Source organism: Nicrophorus vespilloides, unplaced genomic scaffold, assembly GCF_001412225.1.
Source record: "Nicrophorus vespilloides isolate i.1.1-1 unplaced genomic scaffold, Nicve_v1.0, whole genome shotgun sequence".
Classification (NCBI taxonomy): domain Eukaryota; kingdom Metazoa; phylum Arthropoda; class Insecta; order Coleoptera; family Silphidae; genus Nicrophorus; species Nicrophorus vespilloides.
In genome coordinates this window covers 15,655-36,522 of record NW_017100058.1, presented here as the reverse complement: position 1 = coordinate 36,522, position 20,868 = coordinate 15,655, and the positions used below count along the sequence as shown (strand labels likewise).

The following is a 20,868-nucleotide window of genomic DNA, read 5'->3' as shown; positions in this document are numbered from 1 at the left end:
AAAAAAAGGTTAGCCTACCCTATGAACTTAGGTTATTCTTATGCAAGATGCATATCTATATTATGGTTACTCGATTGAAAAATATAACGCGTGGCGTCTGATAGACTCTACTAATAATAATTTGTTAATTACTAGAAATAGACAGTCAATATGAAGAAAGTACACAGGTCGGCGTTGCCCCGCCTTTCCAGTTTTGAAAGTTATGATTGGTTTGCGACTCTTAGACGCCAGGCGAGCAACGAAGGGTTATAATGATTACTAAGTACCCGATTTTACTTTGAAAGTAGACTAAAGTATAGGCTACTATTATAAAAAAAACTTATATAATAACTATAAATCAGCTACTTAGCCATAGATGTCTCTCGAATAAATACATTATATAAGTATAAGTGTTAAACCAGTTGTCTATAAATTGATATTTCAATTTTTAATCCATAATTACTTTGATTCTCATATAAAAATTAAATAAGAAACATATATAATTTGATTTTAATGACACTTTATTAATAAAACTACTTAATTACGAAATTATATAATTCGATAAAAGATATAGTTTTTATGAAATTATATAATCTATTACTAACATCTTAAAATATGTTAATTTATTTGTGTATAAGATGACGAAGTTATTAATAGTGAGAAACTTATATAATAGGTATTTCCAATTATCATCTAAATATGAGTCAAAATTCATGTTATTTTTTTAATAATATTATATGATATGATATTAATAATAATTATTAGAACAGTTATATAAAACCAAAATATAATTAATAGTTACAAAAGGCTATTGACTATTGATCATTCCGCTCTTGAAAAGTTAATAAACTAAAGATGAAGATCGTTATACTACTTGTTATGTTATTATAAAACATCTTTAAGACTAACTGACATTAATGGTTTAGAAATGTTTCGCTCAAGATATTACTGTCGTCAATAATTTCGTATCAAGTTAAACAAAAGCTGAACACTCTGGAATTCAGATGCCAATTGGAAAAAGCTCCTGTGACATCTGTATATATCCCAGGAGAGCTTAAGACGGCGAAGAAGAGGATGCACACTTTCTAATTCCCGTAGGGCTACGAAGGAAAGGAGAGAAGAACAAACAAGATTAGGAATAATGACGGGACATAAGTGAATTATAAATTGTATTTTACCACAGAAAATGTTTGTTTTATGTGCATGAATTTTGATGATATAAAATAACTAGTGTTCTTGATAATATTACTTTTCTATTAAATAGTTGAGTAATTTTAAAATTTTTTAGTTTAAATAGAGAAATTATAGTTCAAAATTTGAATGTGAATTTAACTATTTTTTGAAAGTATGTTAGGTAATGATGAAGAAATTTTGGTTTTAAATTTAAAACCAAAATTAGGTTGATAATACATGGTTGATGAATAATCATATTCTAAGATGTTGTAATTATTATTGTAAGTTGATGTTTTTTTATGATGGTAAGTACCTAATTTTAAGATGCAGTATTTGTTGCTTGGTTATTGCTAATACTGATGAAGATGTTATATTATAATAACTTAAGTTTACTCGAGGATAAAGTACATGATGAGATAGGTTTGGATAGTTGTATTATCAAAGGATCAAAAATCATGAGTCAGATAAGTTGCCTACGTGCGTTTGGTGGGATGTTTAAAAGCAAGCAGAGTTATCCTCGCCTTTGATCTTTGATAGGGAAAAAAAGTTGCTAAACACAATGGTGCGGATGAAGGGAACTGGTGTTGCCGGGTGCATTGTTCGTAGAGTCCCCAGGAAACAGTTGTGGGGTTTCGTTTCGTCCATTCCACCGTTGGGATCGTGGGGAAAGCTCACGCGAGTTCTATTGATCAGTTCGAAGCAAGAATCCGGTTCTGTAAAACATCAGCTGTTTGGAAGCAGGTAGTAGAGTTGAAACGGAGTCGCCGCAGTGAAACGGCGAATGCACAATAGTTTTTAGGAGTTTCGGCTCCGACGATTAGTATTCCGTTAGCTGGCATGTGGTTCGGATAGTCAGTCTCTCCAACATACAAGTTCGGAGCATCAACGCACCGTCGGATCGCGGTATCAACAACGCAAACATATCAACCGATGATCAATAGCATCAACATCTCCATTCATATTTTGATCAATTAAACCACCGCTGCGCGGGCCCGATCATCAGGAAAATGCGATTCTGAGCGCACCTCGTGGTCCAATCATCGGAAAATTCAGAGAACTATGGTGACTTCTCGTGCGACTTTATTTTGCTTTTCGGTTTTTCTTTACGTTTCCGTTGATGCCAGGACCTGTAACCACTTCCATCCTAAGCATAATGAGGTAAGCTACCCATGGTAGAAACTATCTATGCTGCAGTTAACTTTTATTGAATAAATTTTAGACATAATCCGTCGCATGCAGCTTTTAAATTTGGAAACTTCTCGTTGCACAAATTGTATAGTATGAAGATAATTTGGTACAATTGCAACGCTAGGATGAATGGAAACACCGGGTCCTATTAAACAACTTTGATTGTAAAAAAAAAGCGCGTAACGAGAAAGTTTCAAATTTACTTATTTTCTTTGAAATATTCAATATCCTTTGTTTTTACTCTGTATTCCCAGTAACCTTGCAGATTGAACTTGGCGCCGAGACATTTAAACTGCAATTGCTTTCATTGCACAGCAGTGAAAGTCTCCTTTGCCGACAAACTTCGGATGATTATTGTTTAGTTATTTCGATCGCACAACGGTTATAATTTAATCAAAATTCGGCACAATAACCTGGAACTTTCTTTCCAAAGTCGATGGATGATGCACTTTCCCGGCGATTTGTAATTCAATATCTGTACGCGTTCGACATTCCTTTCACGCGAGATTCGTCTTCAACTTATGTTTCTTGTTTTTTTTTTCTTCTTCCTCCTTTGGTAGTAGTGTCAAAGTTGAGCACGTTAGGAATTGTGAAGCCTGAGGATGAGGACCCCCCGTAGAAAGCAATTGCAGACACCGGTTTATGTCCTTCTCGACGACGGCCTTACAGCATTTATGCATGCCGTTCGACTTTCAATTTCTACGACAACTTCATGTTTCATTACATAAATTATAAATTTCTTTTTGAAAATAATAATAATCGTCATCATCGTAATGAAATGAAGAAAAAAGACCCTGAATTGCTACATTCCTCATCGTGCTGTTCCTTTTCTTCACGCCCTCGCCTTTTACCGCCATCGCGAAACACCCGAGCTAAAACTTGTTTGTTTCTCTTCGGAGACTTTTCAGAGACATTAATTAATCTCAAGCCATAATGAAATATTACATATAAAATGTATCATATAAATGTATTGCTTCAAATTAAAAATAAACTATTTCTAAATATTATTAAACCTTATGTTTAAAGTCGATTTCGCTTAATCGGGACTAGTATATTTGACCTGATTGTCCAAATTTCCATTTGTTATTTGCTCGGTTTTGTTTCCGTTCTTTATGATTTGTGGTTGTTTCGATTAACCGATGTCCCGATTAAGCGGAAAGTATATTAATATTGTATTACGTCATGTAAATAAATGATCAAATGCAATCGTTTCCATAATCATTATATTTCCTTCAATATTATATGGAAAAATACATAAAAAAAATAAATGAGTGCAGCAATTAAAAAAACAATCTGTAATAGACTATTATCGTATCGTATTGGGTTACTAATGAATCTTTCCGATACAAAACATAATAGGCCATAAAAATATTTTAATTGTTGAGTAATCCTTGAAGTATTTTGTTACGTTTATTAAGTATTTAAAAATAATAAATAAATTTGTGTAAAATAATTTTGTCTTAATGAGCACCAAAAAATGAGATTAATTGGTGTATATTATATGACTTAATTGCATTAATATTATATTCTAAAATGAATAAGTGATATAAATAATGTCATCATTTATTGTATTGTATTTAAAAGATTTTCTTATAAAATTGGAGTTTTGTTTCTTTGAAAATAATTGAGTTGCATTGTCGTAAGCCAATATAGTAGTATACTTGGCTGCATTTCGGTGTCAGAGGTACATTATGATTGGTTTCAGGTAACGGCGAGGCGAGCCAAACATGAAACATGCAATTCTTTGTTATTAAGGGTTGCTCGAATCTATTTGAATCTTTTGTATTTGTATTACAGAAAATTATTGATCCCAGACTAGAATATTTTTATGTCAGTTAAAGTTTCTAATACCAATATTGTCTGAATTACATAGTTATTTGATTCTTTATTTAGTTATTCTAAACATTCCTAATATAAGGAATATCTAAATAAAGTATATAATCAGGGCCGTACTCAGTTGTTTGACAGGGGGGTGCCTTTGGGCTACTAAGAATAATGCGCCCTTCTTCATAAGAAAATTCACTGGATGGAAACAAAAAAAAATAGTAACTTTCAACATACGTCCTGTATATAATTGAGATATTATTTCATAGTTTAACTAGTTATTTCATAGAATAACGGATTATATACTTTAGTGTAATTATATTTTATTCTTATGAACAATTGTACGATTATTTAAACATGGTAGTAAATGTAGCATAAGCGAACAGTAAACAATGTAATGACATAGTAGAGATAAGGTATGAGTCATGTATATTTGTGTGCATCGGTAAAGAATGGAAGACTTATAGTTTTAATCGGTGCGATCGTTGTGTGACTGGAATACTCGTAGTTGTTTATGAAATGACTTAAAGAGATCGCAGCGGGTCGTAATTGATTCATTAGGAAGTTTGAGAATTAGTACATTCAGTTCACACAGTGCTCGTAATGTATTCAGAGTTTAATTAAGAGCGGCACGGATTTGCTACGGTATGGGAAATTGCCTTTAAAAGTTAATGTTTGCCTATCGGAAGAAAGTTCCCCTATTGATACTATCCAATTACCACTACCTTTGAATGATCGGAAGGAAAGAATCAAAATTCATGAATTGCATAACATCGATATGTTTGTGCAAATTTTATATGTTTATTAGCGCAATTGTAAATTAGGATGTTCGGTGGGAAATGCTAATTTGCGGCATATGTACGCGTATCGAGGACGATTTGCATAACAAAAACTGTTTGACTCGCATTTAGTTTCGGTGCGCGGTGAGGATTCAATTAAAAATCGCGCGCTCTCTGATGATTTTAGTTATTGTTTACATATTCGGGTCGAACGTGAAATGTATTCGTTATTCGCGATCGGAATACGTTATTAGTTATATGGCTATAGCAATAGTAAATTGCGTAATGATTTTTTGGTTTTCCAATTTTGCAGGTTGTCCACGGGGTCCACATAGAGTCACATCATGCGATGCGAAAGAGGAGCATCGATCAGTCCTTGAGGATCCTCTTGTGGTACGACGAAAGCGTCTACAGGTCAGTTAGTCTCTTTTCTATTACCCAACTGTTTGTTGAGCAAACAAATCTGCGTATGAGTGGAATATATGGTGCGTAACTTTCTAACTATTCGACATCATCTGTTTCCATGAGCACTTTCCATTAAGTATATTCCATAAGTTGTCGCAGGTCGCAAGCTTTGTTTGCTTTACACGCACCAAACGATTCCGATGTTTTTACTATTTTTGGTGCATGCTGTTTCCTCACGTGGATTCCTCAGCAAAACGCTCATCAAATCTTTCGCAAAACCGAAACTCATCCCATAAAAAAAAATACAGACGAGAAACTTTGATTAAGCCATGGTCCTAAAAACATTGAGCAATTTACACGACATACATTCTAAATTCGTCATTATTTTTACATCAAAAAACTAACAGTTAAAATTACTGCAGACACTTACTATTTTACTACTTAGTAACATATTGTATAACTGTACGGAATTAATTAAAAATATTAAATTCTTATGTAAGAAAAAAGTTTTATCAAATTTATTGAAACGAATCATTGACCAACAAAAAAAGGATTGTTCAAACATAATAGATTGCAATTTTTTTTATCAATTTGTTTTTATTAAATTTTTTTATGTAATTCATAAGATTTAACATTGTTTAGGGCTTTGAATAGCTTTTTTTTACACTAAATACGTTAAAATTGTTTTACTAATTAAAAGCATATAAATCATTAGGATAATAGGACTATTTGAGTTAATAGGAAAAAAAGTAGTTTCAACAGATTTTTTTTAAGTGACAAAAGATACTTTGTCTTTAATTAAATTGAATTGTTTCGGGCTTTTTACAATGTAACTTTACTTACTTTTAAAGTTTATTTCGTTAGAAGATCAAACAAAATTTTAAGTGTATAATTTTTAAATCCATTCAAAATAAATTTATATTACTTCCATTGTTTAACTTGATGAAATCATTTGAATATGTATTTTCTTTGTATTATTTCGAATCCACGCTTTTACATTTTATTTAGATGTAAAGTTTATTGAATGCAGCCTCAGTCCATTTAAACTTACAACGAAAGAACTAAAAGAGAGAATGCGATAATATGAAACTGTTGGTTTCCGTCTGCTTCAATTCGACAACTAACATTTCAAGTGTATCTAATTTTCATTACTGGTATATCAAATAAATCGAACTCGTTGTGCTTTGTCGAATCCCAGCGCTTTTATTGCTTAACTTTATTTACATTTATAGGTAGAAAAAAAGGACAGTAATAATGATAAAAGTTTATTGAGATAGTCCCCATTCTGTATAAATTTAGTACGAAAACATAGTAAAAAGAGAGAAGTACAGCAATAACTTGCATATTGCGAATAATCGCCACTACTTGAAACCGGACTAACCGAGACCTTTAATGTATTTATAAAAAAAATGTGTATTAATTTTTATTTTGCTGAAATATGAATTAGGACTGATCGAAACCGCATTTTCAAGTTAATAAAAATTGTTTTTATATTTTGGAAAAACGTTTGTCGTGTCCCGGGATTGAATATCTCGGGATACTGTGGCATAATTTGTAGTTTTGTCGTGTTTTGTTTTTCAATGAAACGCAAGTTATATAAATGAAAACAGTTACGCAACGAATCGCTTTCATTTTCGAAAGATCCGATTTTAATTAACAATCTGGACTATGTAACATAGCCCTAGGCAAGGCAAGGTGATGACTGCTACCAAGAACTAGATCATTAACTAATAACATATCAATGATCTGTCCGTAAAACGGCTATAAAACTGATCATATCTATGATACATCTAATTTATAAAGAGAATGTATATATAGTCATTTCCGCTTACTCGGGACACCGGTTAATCTGGACAAATCATAAAGAACGGAAACAAAACCGGATAATTTGGACAGCTGCTTAATCGGCACTATTTCGACTGTATTTCAGTAAATTTAAAATTTAAACAATTTTTTTTGTACATATTTTTTCATACACAGCGTTTTAAATAAGTTTGTTATTAATAATTTTCCATGTATTTCAATTAACGATGCGTAATTAAAATTGTATATTTTTTTTTTAAATTTTTGTATTTAAATAAGTAGAAGTTAATTAAGAGGATGTGTGTGTGCACCTTAGTTAATAATTCATGCGTATAATTGGTAGAAAGACAACAGATTTATTTATATTTAACCAAAACAATTGGAACTTACTTTCTGAACGTAGACAAATGAAACTTGCAATAAGCCAAAGCGAATTGCAAACTTTTAATTGTGTTGCAGATTGAACTGTACACATAAACAAAACAGCAGCAGCAACAACAACAACAAAACCAAATTATGGAATTAATCCCAGCGGTCAGCGGCGTCGAAATTCAAAAAGTAATTACGAACTTAGAATTCGCATCGAAATGAAATCGAATTAGTGCCTCTCCTATAGAGATGTATTACGAATGCAATCAAACTTTTGCATATCACAATTTTTTTTAGTGATGGGACGTAATTTCCTCTACCGCCGTGTGTATTATCCTTTTTTAGTCCTAGCAAAATCATTAATTATCCGCATTCTCTCCCCTAGAGCTTTTCCAACGTGCAACATATTTTCATTACGTCGCCAGAAGCAGGAAATATAACTGTTATATGTCAGGAAACAATTGAATCCTGTGACAAGTTTCCGTTTGTATTTTCATATAGGTAGATTAAAAACTGCCATGCGATATTGGAAAATCAGAGATGGAACGAATATGTCAAGTTTATACTTTATGATGAAAAGAACATACAAGAGATTTATTGGACCGGAAATTGAGTTGAGTTTGTACTTGACTGTTAAAAAAAAAAATATATATAGATACATCATTGTGCCAGATTCAAGTGCGCTCTTTTTTTACAACACGTAAGTTTCTCCAACTAAGCAATAAACCTCTCGTTAAGGTGGTATATCCATTTTAACGTCATAAAACACTCCGTCGTCCTTTCTACAAGATACGCTGCGCAACGCTCCGGGATTGATTGAGGGTGGTCTGATTGAAATGTAAATCACTTTGAGGGAGGACAAAAATAAATAAACTCTAGATTGCTTAGTGATTCAATCAAGTTTAATTTATAAACTTAATTGTAAATTTACAAACTTATTTGCAAGTTTATACTAAATTTATCAAATTAATTATAAATGTATTAACTTAATAGTACATTTATAACACTAATTTTAAATGTGAATATGTATAAAGTCAACTGCTGCAAACGACTATTGACCATAGATCATCCTGTTCATTTATAAAATTAATAGCAAATTTCTAAAATTACATGTAAATTTGTAACTAAATAGTAAATTTTCATAAAAAGTTTTGTCTTCGGGTTTTTGATAATTCTTCGAAATAAATCAACGAAAAATCATGTATTTGTTGCTGGTATTTCCAGTTTCCGGAGATGTTTTCAATTTGATCTTTAAAATACAAAGTGGAAATTTCACTCGAAGCCTTGAACATGCACGAATTCTCGGCAACTTCCTTTCTTCAGGCAACCTTCGTATTTGGTACATCTCGTCCAGCTCTTTCTTCATCTTCTTATATATTTTTTTCGTCTCACTCCTCATCGACCGTACACTTTCATTTCGCAATCTCGTTGTTATCTTGTGGTTTAAAATTAATCTCATTCTACTCACCTGCAAGAAGTGTACTTGCCAACTCACTAAGTATCTTTTTTATATACTATTCACGATATCTTAAAGTTGTACATCTACTAAATTACCTCGCATTTCTACGAAAATGCCGGAGGGAAATTTCTCTCGGTTATATAATTATAATGTATACTGTAGGTTGTTCAATTTTCATATTGATAGTTAAAATTTGCATATATTCCATAGCTTCCTTTAATATTACCATATGAAAGTCATTGATCCTTTTGATAAATTCATCAACTTGTGAAATTGATAAAATTAAGAATTAAATAAATATATTAAATTTAGATATAAATTATCATTATGTAATTTAATTCAAATGTATAGAGACTATCTTTTTAATAACATTAATTAACGCAGATTTTATCTCTAATGGAAAGTATAAATTACATTAAAGTATTATTTTCATTCTCATTACATTCACTTAGTTTTCTTTCATTGTTCGACCTCGGCGTGGATTCAGCTATCTGCAGTTATTTTTTTTTGCTATAACAAGTAGATTTTATGTATTTATTTTTTTAATGCATTAAAAGTAGCGTTAAGTAAAACTACCAAACAAAATGAACAAAATGCATTATTCAACGTCCGCTCGGAACGCAGAATTAACGGATGAACTTCTTGTAAATTTTAATAATAAATTAACGGAACAAAATTTGCAGATGTTGTTAAAACACATTGCATATTTATGGGATGTTGTTTTTTTTTCGAGCTCTAAGGATCAGGGGAACAGGAATTGAAGATTTCGATTGTTTGGAGAGTTGTTCGAAGGTTGTGTCAATGTTACGCTCGCAGCTAAGTGGATTCCAGATGTGGCAAAATTACCTAATCGAAGAGTGTTTTGGATCATAACCGGTTTTGCGAGGATGTGATTCATGCGGGTCCAACAACCTTTTGTTTTCGTCCTAAGATGCGTCCAAATAAACATGCGAGTATTTATCGTTGGATATGTATGGACGGCACTCAGTTAACGTACACAAATTGGATAAATTTCCATATAACAAATGCATGCGTTTTGATTTTTTTTGGTCTGTTTGTACTCATTCATACGAACGTACATTTTTATTTTACTCAGTTCTTTTTTTCTAAAACGAGTTGATACAAATATATTTTAGATTTCCAAGAAACCTATAAAACGTTTCTTTTTTTTGCATATTAAAAGGGCATCTGATTCAGCGACTATAAAACGTTATGAAATGTTAAGTAATTCTCTAGATATCAATCCTTTTTCTTGTTTCTGTATTAGAATATTTACGATATTTATATTTATTTTTCTTATTTTTTATGCAATTCTGTAACTTTTGATTATTTTGTTCGCACCAACATACACCTTCGTAGAATAATAGACCATGAAGTTATTTACTTTTCTTAAATTAAGTTTATTTAAATATATGCTTTTTTTTCAAGAAAATTATCAAACTTTTATTATATTTGATTATTTCATAATAAAGGACATCTGAATCAGCTAATGAAATGTTGTAATTGTATGTTATTACAGATTTTTAGTAATTCAATTAAGATTACTGAAAGTCGTAAGACAAAATAATTTGCTAGACGAGGTCGAAACGTTAATAACCGTGTGTCTTTTTTTAACGTTTTCCTCCTTCGCATAAGAAAATGAGGTCTCCGCAATTTGCGCAAATTTCGAGCCGACCACGCGTCTCGACCTATTCGCTTTAAATTGACTAACGACTTAATTCCTCCTCGGCTAACGATATCACAGTTTAGAGCAAAATTAAGTGCACTCATGTGGCTTTAACGTTTTCAATCGAAAGTGAGCGTTACTGTTGTTGCATCATTATGATTGTGGGATGCGCAATTTCTCTCGGCTCCACGATCTTCCTGCTGACAGGAAGACGATACTCACTTTCGTTGATGGCGGAAATCCTACATTCGTTTCTTTATATTCATCTTATTTGCTTATCGCGAGGATTTTATGACTCGAGATGGCATTGATGTAACAAGGATGTTTTCCCATCGAGGCAAACAGCTTCTTAAACAGTTTCCTTTTCTGTTTCAGATTGAACGATACACAATTTGAATTAATTAACGTAAGTATTGTAGCTATGATTTGATTAAAACTTAGTATCATCACCATCGAAAATTTTACCCCTCAGAACACAATACTACCGCAAGCTGTACAGTATTGGGAGAAGGCACTATTTGTCAGGAAAGTGGAAAACGTCATTCGGCTTACTAGGTGAGATTTACATAAACAGCTTGTAGCTATTTTCGAAGTCCGAAGGCTGACAACAAATGTTTTCCTATGCACTTTTTTTTTCTTTTCTTTCAAGGAAATGTAACGAAACCCAGGTCTTCGTCAAGGATTCCTTGACCCATTGCATCGACACATGCAAGGAAAAGACCATGTGTGGTGAAGTTGAAGTACCTGAATCACACTTGGACGCTTGCAGGGTTTGCAATAGTACTGGACAGAACTGTGGTATACGACCTGGATCTCAACCTGGACAAGGTAAGTCTCACATTTTAAACTCAAATTTATAAAATTTTCTCTATATTACCATTTTCTAAATTTCAATCCTTATTTTTTTTATATTTTCCTGCAGGTATCGAAGGCTTCGATTTTGTCTTCTATGTTTCCGCTTCTCAGACGGAAAGGTGCAATAAATCTTTGGCAGTAGCATATGCAGCTCACTGCCAACAAGAAACAGGTCTAGATAGGTATTATACTTTTCTTCAATATTACAAATTTTAAGTTAATGAAACAACAGACTTTGTTAAAATATCATCCATGGATGTTTCATATTTTTTTTATTATATTTCCAGATGTGAGTGTATTACGCAATTTAAGTAATATTTATTTTCATCCTCTTGTAAATTACACATTGCACACATACTTAATTATAATCAAAATAATTAAATAATGAAAATCATGAAACATCCTTCAAACTAATTTTCAGAAATCTCAATGTATACTATTCATAGGTATTTCATGTTTAATTTTATAGATGTTTGAATTTAACTAAAGCAATCTATAAAATTACGGAAATGATTTAAAAAATATAAAATATAGGAAGTATTACACTGAACAAAGAAATAGCAGATAATCTATGGAAAAGAAACAAATTACATTCATGCTATTTTAATCACAAATTATATAATTAGATGTGCCGTGATTCAAGCGAGTGTCGTGCAAAGAAAACAACAAAAACATTGCGCAATTCTAAGAAAATGCGTATAGCTTTTTTCTTTATTATTCTTATTATTTTCTTCGTCTTTTCCCTGCTCATGCTAATTGCGCAATAAACAATGATGTGGCAAGGTTCTACCTCATTATTCATCGCGCCAATATCAATGGAACTTGAGGCCGATTCCGTGACATCCGTTGGCTCATCTCGTACATGTGGAATTGTGTTTATCGAATTCCGACCTATTTGACGCAAACGTCTCATTAAATATGTGCAAACTCTTGTCAGAATTTGAACACTGAAACGCTGAACCTAATTCACTGGACAAGGTTCACTAGCCTTTACAAAATAAGATTATTCAAATGAATATCGATTTTCCTTTCCACATTGAAAATAATTTCACTGCTGTTTCAGAAAATTATTTTCATGTCAATCAAATTCTATAATATCAAGACTTTTAGTTTCATTTATGATAATTATAGTAATTAATGAAAATATGTAATTATTACTACGAATCTCTTCATTAATAAATGAAGTTAGCATTTTTCTATAACCTTTTTCTCACATTACGAACAAGGTTATTGTAAATACAATTAAAATTTTAAAAAATCTTCAATCCTTGATCAATATCAAACAATCTTCCAGTTTTCAGTACAAATACAAATTATTTTTTCAAATATTAGACAATTCGATTATTTTATATGAAAATATAAAATTTTATATATAAATTTTATTTTTTGTTATGTAAGCATACGTATGTAAATTCCAGACCAATAGCAGGACATGCGAATTTGTGCCCTAACAATATAAGCACGAAACCGCAAGAACTGGAAACGCTGCTGTCGACGGTGAAACACGAAATCCTTCATGCCCTAGGCTTTTCCGTCAGCCTGTACGCATTCTACCGCGACGAGAAGGGGAATCCCCTAACGCCGCGCAGCAGGGACACCGGAAAACCTACCCTCAATGAAAGGTACATTCCACCCGAATGTCTGCACCGGACAAACGAAATGTTAACGTCATCTCTTAATTCGCAGACTGCAGACGTACCAATGGAGCGAAAGAGTGATAAAGACGGTGACGAGGAGTAACTGGATGGTCAGGTCAGGTGTGATGGAGCGCGAGGTGCAGATGATCGTTACTCCACAGGTCGTGCGTGAAGTCAGGGAGTACTTCAACTGTTCACTGCTCGAAGGTGCTGAATTGGAAGACCAAGGAGAAGAAGGCACGGCACTCACGCATTGGGAAAAACGTGTATTCGAGGTAAGTTGGTTTATTTTTCTAGTGATTGCTTCCACTGCTGTTCTGCAATGCAGAGACAGGAAACTATAATAAGTTACTACAAACGTAAATAACTTAATTGCACCTAGTCCAATTACCTAAAGTTTATATCATCAAAATGATCAAATTTATAATAACATATCGTAAAACAAAAAATAACAAGATTGATTGCATTAAATCAGATGTCATAGATCAACAAAATATATTGAAATGACCTAGTTTATGTTATCATATAACAAAAAAATAATAAAATTTAAATTAAATGTCATAGGTCATAAATGTTATTGAAAGTGCCATTAGAAGCATACAACATAATTATTTTACCTAAAGTTTTCTCGGATTACAACAAAGAATTAAGAAGATTACAATTTGTAATTAAGTCAGAATGTTACAAGTCATCAATATTCTTCGATTTTGATATAGTTTTATTAGATTTTTTGGTTTTGTTTTCAATATTTCATACCTGTTGGATAAACCTGTCCGACGTAATTCGATTATGTAATCGACTTATCGTAGAAAGCGTTTACACAAGATAACAATCGTTGTTGACACAACTGGTTCCGGTACCATTTCTCTTTCGGGACTTTCATTGAACACCTATACAAACTGGACCAACGAGCGTCATCTTGCTTACGAAACAATTTTGGCCATGTATCCGAATATTTTAGTAGCATGAAATCCATAAAAAATGTATGCAAATGTATGCAAACTTAAATAAATATCTAAAATTGTTACTTAAAATTTACGTTCCTATTATTAATAGTATACAAAACTGCAATTATTTTATTGTGTTTTTTTTTATATTAAAAATGATTCATGTAATTTGTTGACAAATTGTGATAATTCGTATTTGAATTGTAAATGTCGCTCGCATTCAATGATTCTATTGAACATAATTATTTTGTTTTTTTCTTTTCTGTTCACGTGTCAACGCGTTCATCGTTCATTCATCAAGAGCAGATATTATTTTTATTTGTTATTTTATACTATATTTGGAATCAGATTTATTACGTAGGAAATTGGGTTATTATGTTATATAATATTATCCTCATTAATTTGCTCTCTATTATGTCTGCAGATTTATTTTTATCATATTCCCTTATATATTAAATCAAGTGTATTTCTCATAAATTGAGAAATTACCTTACTAAAGAAACGTGTGTTAAGGATGGGTGATTCTCAAAATCTCAAAGATTGGATAAGATTTGATGGAGTAACAAATAGTTCTACATAACTACTAGTTACGTCCGCTTACTTTATACTAGTTACTACAGTGTTTTCCACATCCCACAGCAGGGCAATTTGATTGTTGTGGGAGCAATTCGAATATGAACTCGGGAAACACTGAGTTACTACAAAACTTTAAATTCTATTACTGACCACTACAAAAGAGTTAATACTACTAGACAATAAAATCTATATATGTAACTGATCTTTATTGAACCTATATGTAGTTTTAAAGAAACTAGCTTTCATCAAAGTTGTTTAGATGCTGGAAGCAAATATAATCACAGTGTGCATCACTCCAATTACGGTCTTGTGTTACGTTATTTAACGCGTTTGATGGACTCCAATTTGCGTGGCAAAGAGGAGACGGACCAGAAAATAAAATAAAACTAATAAAAACAAAGGCAGCTCCGCCCGAAGCTAATCGGATTAGGTCGACGCACCTGACCGCGCGCGCGATACTCAATTACGTAATTACCACTCAATTACTTTTAATAAACTGTATTCAAACATCAAATGCACTCTTAGGTCAAAGAGCCAGACGCAATCAGGTGCAATTATAATCAAATCAAGCTATTACAGTACGTTGACTAAAGCACAACAAGTCATTATTCTATTTGGACAATAATTCACTTCTTGAAAATAATAATAATTACATGATCGAGGGATTTTCTTAAGTTTTTGTCAAGTATTATCAAAAATATTGGTATTATTTACGGACCCTAAATACAAGTAGTTTTGCGCATATTTCATATAAAATAGAAGGTACTTGACAAATACTTGTGAATTATCTCGGAGAGGCAAGTCTTTAGCAATAACGTTAAGGGTGTGACGCAAAGCTGTTGCGCTTATGTAGTCGTGAAACGCTCGAATTTGAATATTATTTACATACAACATTTAAGTAATTAAATTTTGTACTCTCAAAATTCTATTAGACGAAATTTGCACACACAATATTCCATGGAACGAAAATGCGTCTACCCAAACAATGTGGGAATTACAAATAAAATTAATATTAATTGATTTGAATGCATCAACTAGGACGCACGATTCCACAAAATAATTGCATTTAATTAGTGGCAGTATCGGAAGCTCAATTATTCGTGTTTTCAAATTAAAGCAAATAATTATACGTGCCTATCGTTTGTTGTATTGCACAACAAAACGGGAATTAAATTACTTTATTCCTGTTGGATCCCGAGCAGGAAATGCAAATATCTCTGTGAATGTAGACATATGCTGCACACAATTATAAAGTAAACATTTCGAATTGAAAGGCACAAAAAAATGCAAATTTAATTAATTTTTTGCAATATTTTGCACTAATCAACAAAACACGTATAAAAAAAGGCTTCGTGATTGATATTTGCAATTTTCTTTGTACGCAAGTATCTTCATTCGCACCAACGTACTCGAAGTTCATACGAACGTACACATTACCATCGCACTGTAAATACATAATCATGTACTTATTATTATTATTAATGCACAAGAAATCTCATTGCGTTTGGGAAATATCGAAAAAGACTATCCAATTTCTATCATGTTTTGATTTATTTTATACAATAATCAAATAAATGAAATTCAATGTGAATATCCTGTTTTTTGATGAAAGTAGGGAAATTTCAATTTTAATGGTGATGAATGTTCATTTCTAATTAAGAGCGAATTGCAATGGAGCAACCATATATTTCGTTCGTTATTTATTTTTCAATATTTTTGCATTTGGATGCAAACAACATTTCACCACTAATTGAGTAGCAAAACCAAAACAAAATATGAAATATATTTTTTTATTTGAGCATAATTGTGCGTAAATATAAATTTCGAAATGAATGCAGTTCCATATTCGGTGAATTATTTATGCGAATTAATGAAAATTATTGAAATAAAAATTATTGTGGAATAAATTATTTATATATAATTAAAACAAAATTGATGCAACTTTTGCGGTTATTCGTGCAATTGATTATTATATATTGTATTATTATAATGGATTATATAATAATTAGAAATACAAAAGATTTTTTTTAAACCGTTAAAATAAAATTTATAAATATTAAACAAACAAATTTAAAGATAAAACTTTTCAAACCACATTCGTTGTGTTTGTATTCAGAATTGAATTTTTATCTTTTTCTCATATAAATCATGCATGAAGCAATAAATATTCCATAAATATGAAAGTTCCAGTAAATGTGTCATAAATATAAAATAAAAGGACGGGTATGAATAGATGAAATATTTTTCATATACTGAGATTATTCTGAAACTTCATTTATCGACATTTTTTCCTAAATTGCAATTTTTGTATCTAACAAAACATTTTCAATGATTGGGGTGTTTTAATGGATGTTGCTTCACGTTTTGCTGAATCCACTTCAACTGATATATTTTAATGCTGCAAAAACATTTCCCATTTATTTTATATGTAAAGCGCATCCTTTTGGAAGAGGAAAGTTCAAGTATCGTCCTTTGAAATAGAAGGAATAGATAACAAAAAAATATAGCCTGGCTGTAATGATATGCCGCAAATCTGAATGCTTGGCAAAGCTTTATATCGAAGATCTCTTGGGATGGATAGTGAATTGCACCGGATTTTGAGGCTTTCATTTGATTTAAAGCAGACATAATGTACTGCACCTTACAATCTGATACCCAATTATTGTGCGATTTCTAAAGCCAACCATTCCGGTAGGAAATATAATCCATAATCATTAAAGCCTCGTTGTTTTAACGTGCGAGCTATTGGTTTCTCATCATGCTATAATTTTTCTTTAATTATTTCTAAGTATATGTAATTGTATTTGATTAGAAACAATGAGGTGCGCTTCTTTAAATGGTACATTGTTATGAACTAGATCGTGGCCGAGTTATTAATGCTGAGCTTTGGTAAATATAAAGAGCAGGTATCGCGTGCATAATTAACGTAGCAAAGGAGCGTGAAAGTGTAAACGTAACGTGGTTTGGAAATGGAAACGTTATTGTTCACAGAATGAAGCTATGACTGGTACCCACACACAAAATCCGGTCATCTCGAGGATAACTCTCGCACTGATGGAGGATACGGGATGGTACAAGGCGAACTACTCCATGGCGGAGACGCTCACCTGGGGCAGGAACCTGGGCTGCGACTTCGTGATGAAGAGTTGCAAAGAGTGGATAACCACAAAGTCCGCGAGGTAAGCACCAGACTATACATATTCCAATCGATTTCAATACATTCGTACTTATAAATCATTGAGACACTCGTTACGCAATTCCCGGATGATAATAGTAGTCCACCTGCTTCCGACACCGGGTTCTCCCTTTACGAATTGTTTTTCGAATTACAATCGGCTTTTATTTAATCTATTCTATACCTGTCAACTAATTGCTTTCAATGAATTTAAGCAACGTTTATTTTACATACAACTAAACGAATCCTTTAAAAAAGTTGTTTTAGAATAATGTACTATGTTACTCGAAAAAAATATATTAGTTTTCTCCTTAAAATCAAGTATTAAAACCAAAACTTTTTTTTAAATATTTATAATCTAATTAGATATTTTATCGTATCTATGTACTTGCACATAAAGTGGTGGTAAAGAAACATTTGTTTGTGAGGTAAATAAATAAATCGAATAGGATTTTTATTTACATTTTACGAGTTGATCCGAAGCGTAACTTGGTAAATATGCAATCTCAATCAAGTATTCATGGAAGACTTTGGTCTGTGTGTTCAGGGGTAGGTCAATCCATCCTTTCTGTAACAAGGTGAAAAGGAATCCCCTGCAGACTGAATGCACGGATGACAGGACCTCCGTAGCCTTGTGCAACCTGGACAAGCACTCCGAATTCCTGCCGCAGCTCTACCAGGTATATATTATATACTTAGCGCTTTTCCGGTGAAGCACTTTCCAGTTAATTCCTTTCCTAGAACTTCGACAAAATAGATTACGTTGAGCCAGGAACCGAGGGCTTTTACGGCGGATCAGTGTCCTTAGCTGATTACTGCCCTTACATACAAGAATTCAATTGGCGTTCGAACGGGACCATTGTCAGAGGATCGCATTGCCAGTTCTCAGAGAACAATCCGCGTAAGGACTTTTTGTTTTTTTTAAGCGATTCATATTTAACTGAGAAAATTTTCGACCAGATCCCGACAAGAATTTTGCCTTCGAGAAATACGGCAAGCACTCGAGATGTTTCGAACACTCGAACAAGATGTGGGAGGAAAGGTCTTGCAGGGAGATGAAACAGTGGCAACACTTCGGCTCAGGTTGCTACAGCTACAAGTGCGAGAATGGCCGCTTACACATCAAAGTGAGTAACAGCCCTTCGGCTATCTTTAATTCGCTCGTTTAACCTGAGCATTTTGCAGGTGGAGAACTATACTTATACTTGTTACCATTCGAAACAAGAGATAGCCATTAGGATCTTAAACAACGAATGGCTTCACAAAGGTGCCATTATTTGCCCTCCTTGCAGGGAACTGTGCCAGGTTTGTTATCTAAATCCGACACCGTTTACTCCAATTTATTCTATTTCTTTTAAGGATGAATTCGAATCTAGGGGAGAATCGTGCAAACCAGGCGAGGAGCCGTCACCATCGAACTACTACCCATACGATGAGCTGCAGTGCGATGCTTCCTTATCTGGTGTTAGCAGCACCATGTTCATCTTCGTGCTAATTCTCATAACGAGCGTTAGGTGATCATTGATGTGCTGATCCCCAGCATCCAATCTTCTCACATGCATCCCTTGGCCTTGTTTTTACATTTATTTTATTTTTTTACCAAAAAAAATATAAATGTTTTCCCTCTTTTTATTATAATTTCTCTATCTCAATCACAAGTGAGCCAAAGGCAAACGTATATCAAACCTGATGTGTAAACTATCAAAGACAATTAAAGACGAAAATGCTTATAATTGCCGTTGCCTCACTTCGGTTTTTTTCAGTGCGCTTGTGTTAACTGCAGCTAAGTGTTCTCCAAAAAGCATGTGACTTCGTTTAATCAAATCGTTTTTTTCTTCTTCTTTCTGTTTCTTCAGAATTTATTGTAGAAGGAAACATGGAATTAAGCAGCGCGTTAGGTACATTTAACTACGCGCCGCTAGGTTCTTCTGCAAACCCTAAAAAACAAACCATATTCATTGTATAATTGTATATTTTTTGAAAGAAAATAAGACAAAAATGAGAAAGTATTTTTTTGGAATCTTTATAAACTATTTATATCTTTATCAAAATTCTTAAATATGGTGAAAATACGCCTCGATATTTGATATCATCCTGGAAGCAGGCAACTCCATTTCCACGCCTGCATCTTTTGCATAGACCTCGGAAGCGGCAACGAATCGATAGATGGACGACGAGCGAAGAAGCAGTTTTCTTCAAAATGAGACTTTTCCCTTGTTCAATTCACTCACTACAGTTTATTGATGTATTCTGTTTAGACCAGTGGCTCCAAATATTACTATCAATGTAGATAACAAAATTTCATGCATGAAACAGTTCTCTATTTATTAGTAACCAGAGATAAAGGAATGTGTATGTAAATGTTTATCAAATAAAGTATTTAAGAAGAATCATTCATTCATAAAACATATCCCAAACTTGAAATCATAGATTCAATGACACAATTGAAATTTCATTTACATAAATTAATTATATTGAATTTTAAAGATTTATTACTAAAATAATTAAAACAACTAATTTAAACAACAAAATAAAAAAATATCCAGTAATTAAAAAGAAATGTAATTAAAACATAATCTAGAAATGTAATGATTCCCAAACTTTCTATTGCAACTAATAGATGGTGCTAATAGTAATTGCCAAGTTTGGGCGTGTCACAACTTTATGGTTTGCTTCTGAACTTATATAATCAGCAATTTTATTTGTATACAACTTTGTGTTTGTTCACAAAAACTTTAAATCTAAATAAATATTTGCTTATTATATTACTATTTTACAGTTGCAATGCAAATATTTGCATGTTGTATTAATATAATAAAAAATATTATTTTAGCTTAATTTTATGCAGCCATAAAATTTCCAAATAAATAAAATTTAAAACTGTTCATTTTATTAATTTTATTTACTTATTTATTTTTTTTTTAATTAATAGACATTAAAGAAACACAATTAATTGCTGAAGTGTTTCTTTTTAAATTCGGAAGAAAAAAATATTATTCTAAATAATTTTGTAAATATACCTGTTGTTTAATA

The 20,868-nt window shown here is 32.3% G+C and overlaps 1 protein-coding gene across 1 annotated transcript; it reads left to right on the top strand.

Annotated features, from left to right (window-relative positions):
* The first annotated feature begins 1,960 nt into the window (after nt 1-1,960).
* LOC108566775 (leishmanolysin-like peptidase) lies at nt 1,961-20,137 on the top strand. Its single transcript, XM_017926809.1, has 14 exons — nt 1,961-2,310; nt 5,257-5,357; nt 11,021-11,051; nt 11,118-11,200; nt 11,295-11,473; nt 11,568-11,682; nt 12,919-13,122; nt 13,187-13,412; nt 17,652-17,839; nt 18,383-18,515; nt 18,577-18,736; nt 18,796-18,962; nt 19,021-19,140; nt 19,195-20,137. The coding sequence occupies exons 1-14, from the start codon at nt 2,212-2,214 to the stop codon at nt 19,351-19,353; spliced, it is 1,965 nt and encodes a 654-aa protein (XP_017782298.1). The 5' UTR covers nt 1,961-2,211; the 3' UTR covers nt 19,354-20,137.
* Nucleotides 20,138-20,868: the final 731 nt, after the last annotated feature.